Here is an 11,500-nt window from a genome sequence, read left to right on the forward strand (position 1 = left end):
AGCCCTCACTTGGAAATTGAAGGAGAAACATTTTGGGGTTATCCCAATTGGAATGCTACCAGAAATTAGCAGGCAGGGTATCAATAAACTTCCTGCTATGCCTGTGACAGTCTCATACATCCAACAAATTGCCAAAAACGTGCCAGTCGAGAAACACCTCAAGGATCAAACAAATGGCAAGATTACCCTCTTCAGTACCATGCTTTCCAAAGTTTCCAAACTTAAATGTTCATCCCAGAGTGCAGTTTTATTAGAACGTCTCTCTTCATTCAATTCTCTAGCGTACACCACCCACTGAACAGATTTTCATCACTAAAACTGATTTTCCCCCATGACCAACTAAATAATCCAAGAAAAAAAAATCACTTCTAAAAACAAATACAATATTTAACTATCAATTATTCAGGAGTCAAGTATAAGTGTGAGGATTAGCTAAAGATTCAGTTTTCTTTGTTGCTAATTTTCAAAGTCTTTAATTTTTTTTTAATCATTTTGATTGTTAAATGCTCTGCCAGGAACAGAGATGGAAGGAGGAAAATATACATACCAATTTGCTAATGTTTGACAACTGTAAAAATATATGTAATTGACTGAAGAAAAAAATATGAAACTATACCACAAAATAATGTATGGAGATACTCTGTATATTTTACTTTTCCATATTCCCTCACACTTATTATCCTGTACAACTGAAAACTGTTATTAATAATAAAAAAATAGCAGTTGCCTGTATAGGGCACTGATTTAAGTCTACAAAAAAGTTAATCTTTAAGATTACCTTTTGAGATGCTCCTCATTAAACAGATGAAGCAAAGTGGCTTAATGAGATAAAGTAATTTATCTTACCCAGCGGGAAAGTGACAAAGGCCACGAATGGAACCTAAGTCACAATTCTGAAGTACCAACTTCATCAAATTAGCACTACAAATAAGGGCTGCTTGTGGACTCCCCAACCAACCACCTCATATCCTTTGTCCACACTCCTCTCCAAAAAAGGGAAGTGAGAAAGCTGGAAGTAAAGATACGAGTTAGAGAGCTAGCAGAGAGGCTGACTCTTCCAAACTGCATTCTCTGACTGCACAGTGATACTAGCTGGCAAGAAAAAAGAAACCAAAAAGCATATATAAGAAAGTGGTGCTAAGGAGAGTCTGGAAGTGGCATCATCTTCCTCCACTATTAATCCCACAAAGAACAGTGCTGCATGGCAGACTAGACAAACCTAAAGTTCTGTTTCATTCAAGTGTAGACAAGGCAAAATATAAACAAGGATCAATTTTAAGATAAAATCAAATAATCATGACGTACGACTGCTATCTACATTGGTCTCCTTCATGGCTTATTCCTACCTATCATCCTCTCCTCCTCATGCTGTCCCCCACACATTCATTACTGTTTTTCTACCTCAACTTTACTTGTAATGAAATGAAGATGCAGAGCTGTATGCTTAATAATATAATCAAATTCAATCCCAGTGTCCAGTATACTGGTCAATGCCTGTATTATAAACTTTCTATCACCTAAGTGCCTGGATAGGTATTCAGCCTGGGCTGAGTAAAATGAAGACATTATACCTTGCTTAAGGTATCTGGTCTAATGGGAAAATAAGGATCTATTTTCTCACTCTCTCATGCATACAGCCATATCCATCCATACACACACAAATGTACACACCCCTCAAGTGAGAATCATGAGATACTAGAAAATTAAAATAAACTTAAATGGTAAGGACTAAAAGTATACCAAAATTCAGAACATTTAGAGCAATGAGTAAGATTAATAAAGACAGTGAAAGAAAACCATGAAATCAAGAACTGATCATATCCAAAACATACAGAGTGGACTTCTCTATTTATCTCCAGGAAAAATCAGTATCAAACAGCAGATAAATGTAACTAAACGTCTCAAAAAAAAAAAAAAAGGACTCTAAACCAAATTAACGGCATCGCAATAAATAACTTTTTAAAGAATTAAAGCTTACCTACGATAGTATCTTCCTAACAATCTCTCACTTGTTAGTTCTTTTCATGTACTTAATATTCTGGACAATATGCCTAGTAGGTAGAAATGTGGATTCACAGATGCAAATAATTTTTAGACCCAAAGGTACTTTAAAGGTCACTCAATCCAATTCTATTTCACAAATGAGGAAACTAAAGGCTAGGAAAGTTAAATAATATCTTTGAGGTCACACAAAATGCATCCCTTACTACTCTAAAAATTAGTATGAAGGGTATGCTTTCTTTTTTTTTTAAGATTTTATTTATTTATTTGACAGAGAGAGGCACAGCGAGAGAGGGAACACAAGCAGGGGGAGTGAGAGAGGGAGAAGCAGGCTTCCCGCCGAGCAGGGAGCCCAATGTGGGGCTCGATCCCAGGACCCTGGGATCATGACCTGAGCCGAAGGCAGACGCCTAACGCCTGAGCCACCCAGGCACCCCGAAGGGTATGCCTTCTTTAAAAAGATTTTGGAGACTTATTTTATAGTCCTTAATTGAAAGTTCCTTTAAAAATTGCAATACACACCCTACCATTTTATTGTAAAATATGTAAAACATTGTTATCTCATTAAAACAACTTACAAACTTAAGGTTTATAAAAACACCCCAAGTGTACAAATTCACCTTGGGTCAAACTATGGATTAAAACAATTTAACCTGTCAATCAGAGAAAGACATGTATCATATGATCTCACTGATATGAGGAATTCTTAATCTCAGGAAACAAACTGAGGGTTGCTGGAGTGGTGGGGGGTGGGAGGCATGGGGTGGCTGGGTGATAGACTTTGGGGAGGGTATGTGCTATGTTGAGCGCTGTGAATTGTGTAAGACTGTTGAATCACAGACCTGTACCTCTGAAACATAATACATTATATGCTAAAAAAAAAGAAAATAGTAGGAAGGGAAAAATGAAGGCGGGGAATTGGAGAGGGAGACAAACCAAGAGAGACTGTGGACTCTGAGAAACAAACTGAGGGTTCTAGAGGGGAGGGGCATGGGGGGATGGGTTAGCCTGGTGATGGGTATTAAAGAGGGCACGTATTGAATGGAGCACTGGGTGTTATACGCAAACAATGAATCATGGAACACTACGTCAAAAAACTGATGATGTAATGTATGGTGATTAACATAATAAAATAAAAAAATAAAAATAAAAAATAAAACAATTTAACTTCACAACTTTTGGTCATTCTGTTACATATACACCAGTAGTAAGTCTCTAAAGGGCAGCTACCTAACTAAAGCCTCATTCTCAAGGGCAGCCCTTAACAGCACATGTGTACTAATCACCACCCCCGTCCCCCGTCAGACTGTCAGACTTACAGGTACATAGATACCTGATGAAAGCCAAACCAATAATGCCCTTTAACACCAGGATCTGGGATTCTGAAATGAAAAAAATGTAACAATGATGAGGATAATAGCTAATATTTACTGACTGCTTACTGAATGCCACAAATTGTCCCAAGTGCACCACAATTCATCCTCTCAACAATCCTATGAGATTTTATAAATCAAGTTAACCTGCCAGAGGACTCAAAACCATTCAGAACATATGCACTTAACTACTACCCTATACTACCTCTCAAAAGATTGGCAATTGTTAGTTCAGTGATGTTAATAATCACTTGCTGCTAAAGGGCCCAAAGCTTGCCCTGGTTCCAGGCCTTCCCAAGCCTTGACTGGTCAAGCCTTCTTTGGGGTCTTCGAGACAACACCCAGGAATCTTAAAGAAACCACATTTGGTTTCTGGTTTCTGTACATGAAACTAACCTAATGATCCCACCTGTTAAATATTTTTAGGCCTCATTTTTAGAGAACTGATACTGATGAAATCTAAACTTATACCATAGATAAATCATTCCTTTACATCTTTTTAAAAAAGAAGTGTTTACAAAAGGCATTCACTTCAAACCTTCCTTCATATCATTCCCTGAGGCAAAAAAAATTTTTTTTAAAGATTTTATTTGTCAGAGAGAGAGAGAAAGAGAGAGAGCAAGCGCACAAGCAGGGGGAGCGGCAGGGAGAGGGAGAAGCAGGCTCCCTGCTGAGCAATGAGCCCGATGCGGGGACTTGATCCCAGGACCCCGGGATCATGACCTAAGCTGGAGGCAGACGCTTAACCCACTGAGCCACCCAGGTGCCCGAGGCAAAAACTTTTAATGACTCTTCCATGTTACAGAATAATAAATTGCAGAACAGTGGAAATGTAATAAACCTTAGGTATCACCTAGTTCTCAATCCACTCTTTTTATAGATGAAGCAATACAATGGTAAAGATCAGAGCCCTAGAGTCAATCACTCATAGGGTTTGAGTTCAAATACCGGCTTTACTATGTTCTAGTCCAGGTAGGGGTGACCTTGGGCAAGATACTTAAATCTCCAAAGCCTCAGTTTCTTCTGGAAGAGAGACAATAGCTACCTACTACACATCCTGCTGTTGTATGAATGAGTTCTAAACCATCTACTGAGTTTAACAAAGTGCCTGGCACATACTCCACATACTCACTCACACACACTCAATAAATGGTAGCTGTGATGGTAGTGATGAATGACCTGATGCTCAGAGAAGGAAGGCAACTTTCCCAGATCATTTGGCCACTAAGAACAGAAACAAAACTAGAAACAGACTTCACATTTGCAAGTCAGTGCTCTTTTTTCTACACCATCCTATAAATTCCTGGGCCTAATGTTGGAAACTCTCTATAATCTGGTATAATTCTACCCTTCTTTCAACCTTGTCTCCACCCCAACTTTTATTCATTCATTTGCCAAATATTTACTGAGTGCCTTCTTTGTTCTGAACAGTTTCTAGTGTTGAAGATACAGCACAGAACAAAGGAAGGGGAAGAAAAGTAAAAGCCATCTGTGTGTCCAAAAAAAAAGGGAGAAAGAGCTAAGAGAATGACCTGCTCAGAAATGACACAGGGCTACCCTTCTGAAGTTTCTATCAGCAGGGGATGATGGGATTGAAAAGGACATAGAATACATGTAACATGGAAGAACCTTCCTTTAGTCTACTTAACATCCATAGAAATTGTTTTTTTTAAAAAGATGTATTTATTTTTCTGAGAGAGAGAGATAAAGAGAAAAAGAGGATGTGAGCAAGCGTGCAGTGGGGAGGGGCAGAGGGAGAAGAGACTCTTAAGTCAACTCTGCACAGAGTGCAGAGCCCCACAGAGCCCCACGCAGGGCTTGATCTCAAGACCCTAAGATCACAACCTGAGCCTAAACGAAGAGCCTAAACCAAGAGACGGACGCTTAACCAACTGTGTCACCCAGGCACCCCAACATCCATAGAAATTCCTTAAAAATTCCTGCACTCAAGTATTTGCTTCAATACACACTGTACAACCAAACCTGAAAGCCCAAATGGTTAAATCTCTCTCCAACTCCTCTATACATTCCAGTAACAGTTTTCTCTCTTAAGTATACTGACATTTAGCTTTTTCTAATGCTCTTTGTCAGGTCAACTTAACCTGGTAGTTTTTGCTAACTTTCCAAAAATGTTTTAGACCTCAATGATTCCTTTAAGTTCTCTGAAGTCAAGATCTGTATTCTATTCTTCTTTTAATTTTAATCCTAACACTCCAGCACACAGTCTTACAAATACTTTGACATACTTACCCCTTTAAAATAGCTTCTTAATGTCACATTTAAGTAATATTTGTCACTCAGATGATACCTGGCTAGTATTTGCTTTTGTTGAAAGAAAAAATGTTAAATGTTTTTACAAGATCAATTTACAAAACTGCATTTTATATCCTCTCTAGAACCCTATCATGAAACATGAAATGTGTTAGTGCCAAAAATAACTTTGAAATGTGAGAAAGACTGAATATATTCCTACTCTATCTTTGAAAATGTCCCTTAAAATATTAAGATAATACCAAAATTAGGCAACTAAAACATAAAAGGAGAAAAGGCAATTCAAATCAGTCATGGTCTTTTCTTTAAAAATAAGCAAAATCACATGTTTCACATAGATTTTGGTTAATGGTACGTTACTACAAAAAATATCTTACATAAATATACGTACACCTATAAGAATAATTAACACAAGATGAAAACTAATATTGCAGCCATACCTATGTATAAAAAAATTCTGTATTTAAAGGAGCCTCTCACTCAAGAGGGAAATAAAAAGGTTTGGTATTTACGTATATGTCATACTAAAGTAAGAAACCAAAAAGAATTCCCAGAAGAATAATTTACCAAATTCTGTTAATGAATTTTACACACACACACACACACACACACACACACAGTGTTTCACAAAAACATAGATCTTGGTATAAAGCCCCATTCAACATTTACGCAACATTTAGCAAGCATATATTATGTGCCAGGCACAGTTCTGGGGAACTCAGAATACATTAATGAACAAAATATGCAAAAATCCTTGCCCTTAGAAAGGCGACATTCTATTAGGATAAAATCTTAATAATAAAGTAGGACAGGTTCCCACAAATTTCTTATATGCTAAGATAACATAAACATTCAGATAAACACAATGGTGCCAGGACAGGGAAGCAAAGCTAACAAACTTCTAAGAAAAAAAAGAAAAAGAAACAAAATCTGAAAAGCCAAAAGCAAAAGTCAGACACAGTTAAGGGACGAAAAACTACACTTAATAATTTAATATTCCAATCAAATTATAAAAAGTAAAACATTATTTACAAAAACTATAATGAACTTAACAATAGTTCAGAAGCTAATTTGTGGTTCTGTAGGAAGTCAATACGAAGCCTAGTAGTTATAAGAATGGTTTTTGTGATATTATAAAAGCAAGGGCATGAATTCTAGTCCTGCCAGTTTCTAACAGTGAGACCCTCAGTTTCTTCATAAAACAAACAATAATATCACACTTGACTGTTACAAGGATTAAATGAAAACCAAAAACAGAAAGTAAATCAAATATCCAGATGGATGGATGAATATATTATATCAACTCACTAGAATACTATTCAGTAATAAAAAGGAATGGACTGATACATGTAACAAGGATGAATCTTTAATGAATCATGCTGAGCAAAAGAAGCCGAACACAAGAGTATATGAAATCCATTTAAATGAAATTCTAGAAAAGACAGTACTAGTCTAGAGGGAGAGAAAGCAAATGAGTAGTTGCTTAGAAATACTAGTGGAGAGGGACTGACTTGCAAAGAAGTACAAGGGAACTTCTTGGATGTCTGAAATGTTGCTTTATCTTGATTGTGGTGGCATTTCCTTGGGTGTACACATTTGTCAAAACTCATCAAACACTATGCTTTAAATAAACACATTTTATTGTATGTAAATTATACATCAAAAAAGTGGATTTTTAAAAAGGATTAAGTGAAATAGTATGTAAAGTTCTTAACACATTATCTGGGACATAGAAGTATTCAAAATATGGTAAGTATTATCAAAAACATCAGCTACCACTATACAACACTCAGGGGGCGGTGGCAGAATCACCAATCACCTGATCTCTCTGGTTGCTTAAATTCGAAATAAACATATGTTTACAGTATCTGACCTAAACCAAATGCAATGAGGAGCACTACAGAGATCAAGTTTAGGAGGATGCCAACTGGCAGACCTTAGGCAAAAGACAAAGAAAATAAGGAAAGGGAAGAGAAGGAGGCTGCATTTCCAAAAGAAAACAAAGAGCTAAAAGAATGATAGAGTGCTATCAATGCCAAAGAACACCTATATTATCTAAGTATTACCAAAATGTAACTCAAAACTGAGTCAATGACTATATAAACAAAGTCTAAAAACAATCCTATAGATACAGTCCTTAATTTTACTGGGGGGCAAGAAGAGGGGTAAGATCCATGAAGGTGGTTCAAATGAAGTTAAAGGATTCTGTCAACCAAACAGGAAGGGAGGCCATACTGTGGACAGTTTAGAAATACAAAGCAACAATTATAAATCCACAAGCCAAGGTTGGTTTTATTTTCTTTTTACAAGTCTACATGATTAAAAAAAAATACTTACGAAAGTAATTAAAACATGTTGTTGATAATGGAAGTTGAATTGAAATACAACTCAAGTGAAACACAAAACATTTATGAGATTTCTATTTTACTGCTGCTTAGAACTGTTGATCAAGGAAGAGTATTTTTTGGAGAACAAATAATTCTGCCGAATAACAGAAACCCTGTAAATAAGACCAGAAGAACTGAATTGGCTGTCACTTATGAAAGCACAAGTCTTCTTAGTGTTAACTTAAAAGATGAAAAGAAAAAATTAACACCCCAACTGGACATTCTGGGAAGCAAAAGACTTTAGACTATAAATCTCAACTGTCAGGGTTTGTTTAGTTTTGTTCTGATTTTAAGTACCTCCACTTATAACACTGAAGAGGTAGAAAGCACAGGACAGAGAGTCAGAAGTCCTGGGTTTCAACTCTAGTTCCACCAGAAGTTGGATTTCTTCTTCCCTAAAATTGGGCAGTTGAAGCAGGGTACTGAAAATAATCCAATATAATCTAATTTCCAATCTCTAGAGGGAAACCATAACTTATACTGAAAAAGTTAACAGTGAAAGGGTTAAACATTTGTTTTTAATACATTAAAAAAATAACTAAACTGGAAGTCTTCTTCCTGAATTCAGATAAAATACCAAGATATATGTGGCAAACGAAGGACATAAAGCAGTAAGTATACTGCTGATCAACGTTCACAAAAAGTCATTTATCTTCCAGGGACTAACTGTTCATTCTAGAACAAGTTTCCTGATTTCAGTTCTTCCCAAACCAAAATAACTGGATCCAAGTAATTACATACACTACTGATACTCATAAGCTACCTCTCCTTTTGTATCAAAACCCATAAAATAATATTAACAGAAATTTAACTTTGTGGAATACAAAGTTGTGTTTTTTAAAGTTCAATTCAATTAATTCTCATACTCTTTGAAAAGTTGAATACTGAATGTTCATCCCGATACTACTGCCATATTCATTTTCTACTTAAAGTGCAAGACTTTCAAATAACCAAAAACCAAAGAGAAATGTGATTAAATCACAGCAGAAAGTAGTAATAACAGGGTAATATAATGAGGTCAGAACAGGAGCAGCCAATCAAAGGCATAAAAGCATTTCCTGCAATATTAATAGTCAAAAGAGAAAACCAATCACAGAAACCTCGAGCCTTCTTCTGACAGTCACAGAAGCAAGAGAACCAATCCACGCACACCCAGGGTTGACAATAAGGCGGGACCGCAGGTTCATTGAAGAAATTCTTGAGGGTGCAGTTACTATGAAGTTCGCACGCAAGTAACACCATTCCAGAGTCATAAACACAGTCAAGCCAGATAAAATTTATCCGTATGCAAAATCCCGTCAGGGAGAAAAGCAGAATTTTTACAGAAAGCGCTGTATTATCAGAAAACGTAACTGTCAATTTAGATGCATTAAATCCTCAACTTCTAGAAGACCCTCCTCTCCGATGACAATTCTCGGGGATACGGCGCGGGGACGGGGCAACGCCAGCAGCTCGTTGCTAAACATCCCTGTTTGCTTTCTAACGCTGAGCGCCGAGCGGGCGCCTTCCCGGCCAGGCGGGCAGCGCCGTCCCTTCTCGCGGTCGTGGAGCTAGCCGGTCAACGGCTCTCTACCGCTACACCCCACTGGGTAGTCGCGGCCCCCGCCCTCCCCCGCCGCAGTGCTGCACCGCCTCATCCCGCTGCACCACCGCCGGCTCGAGAGCGAGGGTTACCTTGCTAGGAGGAAGATGTTTGTTTTGAACGCGTTTTACTTTCCATAAGTCACTTCAAAGAGAACCCAACGCAAAACTAAATTTGAAAGTGGGGGAAAAAAATCTTCCCTAGCCAAAGGATCCCCTGCCCATTAATTAACCCCGCGCCGGAGAGAGATTGGGAGGAGGGGGAGGAGGTAAACAGAGGCCGTACGCCAAGTGCGGCCAGAACATCCCCTGCGCCATTCCCGGCCGCCGCTTACGGCAAGGCCCCCTTACGGCAGCGTAAGCGGCGCTGCGAGCTAATCACAACACTGGGACGCAACAACATGGCGGCCGCGGGCGGGCGCTGCGCCGGCCGAGAGGGTTTACGCTACTCCGCCGGCGTAAGGTCCCATGCGTTGGAGCGGCAGAGGCGCCCTCCAGCGAGCGTAAAGCGCTCTGTGAATGGCGAGGCCCGACTGACAAAGGGGAGGGGGGAGGAGGGAAGGGGGGGTAATAAACACTCGAGTCCCTACCGATTCCTCCTCCTTCTCCATCCCGGTGGGCATCTGGGGCACGGCCCGGTTGATGGAGACGCAGTCGTTGAGATCAGGCATGTCCTTGCCGCGGTAGATAGGCAGCGGTTTGGCGGCGTCCAGCGCCCGCGCTCGGAAGGAGAGTTTACTCATTGTCTCCCCGCCTTACAGGAACAGCCCGGGCGGCGGCGGCGGGGCGGGCGGGGAGGGGGGGAGGACTCCCGCCGCCTCCTCCACCTCCTTCCTCAGTGCAGCGCGGCCGGCCCGCTCCTCCTCCTCCTCCTCACTGCCCCCGGCCACAGCATGGGCGCCCACCCCGCCCGAAAACAGCCCCCCGCCGCCCGCGGCCGCTTCCACACACTAGATCCGCCGCTCGCCCGCCCGATCCGCTCCCTGCGCCATGGCCAACATGGCGGACATTACCACAGCGGCGGCGAGCGATCCCGGCAGCCCGCGCGAGAGCGCGCCCCCGCCGCGGGGACGCGCCTCGCCCTCTCCCTCCCTCCCTCCTTCCTCTCCCTTCCCCTCCCTCGCCTGCCCACCCACTCTCTCCGCGGCGCGGCCGGCCCGCGGGAGCGTGCTCAGCCTCGGGCCGCTCAGGGGAGAGGGGGCGGCGGCGGCCCTCGGCTTGCCGGCCCGCTTCTAGCCTGTGGCAGGTGCCAGGTGCGCAAGTTAACCCGCGCCCCAGAGCGTGCGCCTCTGCCTCCGCGGCCCCGACCCGCCGCTCGCTGGGTGCTCCGAAGGAAAGCGCTGGGCAAAACACGGCAGCGCGGAACAGCGCGTGTCTGCAGAAGTCCGTGAGCGGGAAAGGAAGATGTCAACCAGGGCACAACAGCCACCACCGAGCCTGTACTTAGAAAGCGCTATCTCCACGGTGCCCCGAAAGCCGGCTAATTCGCATCCTCCAATTCGCACATCCCGGGGAGGTGCGAAAGGTCCATTCCGTTTGCCCACTCAGAGCGGCGCAGATTTGCCGGTCCCGCCCGCCCCGAAAACGGTCATGCAGCCCCAGCCCTCCCCCCTGCATCCTCTCTCCAGTACCTGCCCCAAAGAGCTCTTCGCGGTAATGCATCTTCACTAATCGTCGCCTTCTCCGGGAAGATGCTTATGGCAGCAGTGAGGGTTAATGTTTGAGGCTGCCAGATGCAACAAGTGCCCTTGAACCTGTCACCCAAACTTCTTAGAGTTATTTAATGGATGGTAGATACCTCTCTGATTTCAAAAACAGAGTTCTTAAATTTATAAAAGTTAACCAAGGCAGCACACATTTCCGAAGTGGCAGGTGTGTGTAAAATAT

General features: G+C 41.4%; 1 protein-coding gene across 2 annotated transcripts in view; it reads right to left on the bottom strand.

Moving 5' to 3' along the window:
* EPC2 (enhancer of polycomb 2) overlaps positions 1 to 10,650 on the bottom strand; it is a 124,189-nt gene extending 113,539 nt beyond the window's left edge. Inside the window, exon 1 of one of the 2 annotated variants that reach the window (XM_081814473.1) lies at positions 10,204 to 10,650. In XM_081814473.1, coding sequence (XP_081670599.1) covers positions 10,204 to 10,356 — 153 coding nt within the window. In that variant the 5' untranslated portion in view covers positions 10,357 to 10,650. The remainder of the gene's footprint in view (positions 1 to 10,203) is intronic. The other variant, XM_081814472.1, reaches the window with a different exon arrangement.
* Positions 10,651 to 11,500: the final 850 nt, after the last annotated feature.

Source organism: Leptonychotes weddellii, chromosome 3, assembly GCF_054177405.1.
Source record: "Leptonychotes weddellii isolate Sample4059 chromosome 3, ASM5417740v2, whole genome shotgun sequence".
In the NCBI taxonomy this organism is placed as follows: Eukaryota; Metazoa; Chordata; class Mammalia; order Carnivora; family Phocidae; genus Leptonychotes; species Leptonychotes weddellii.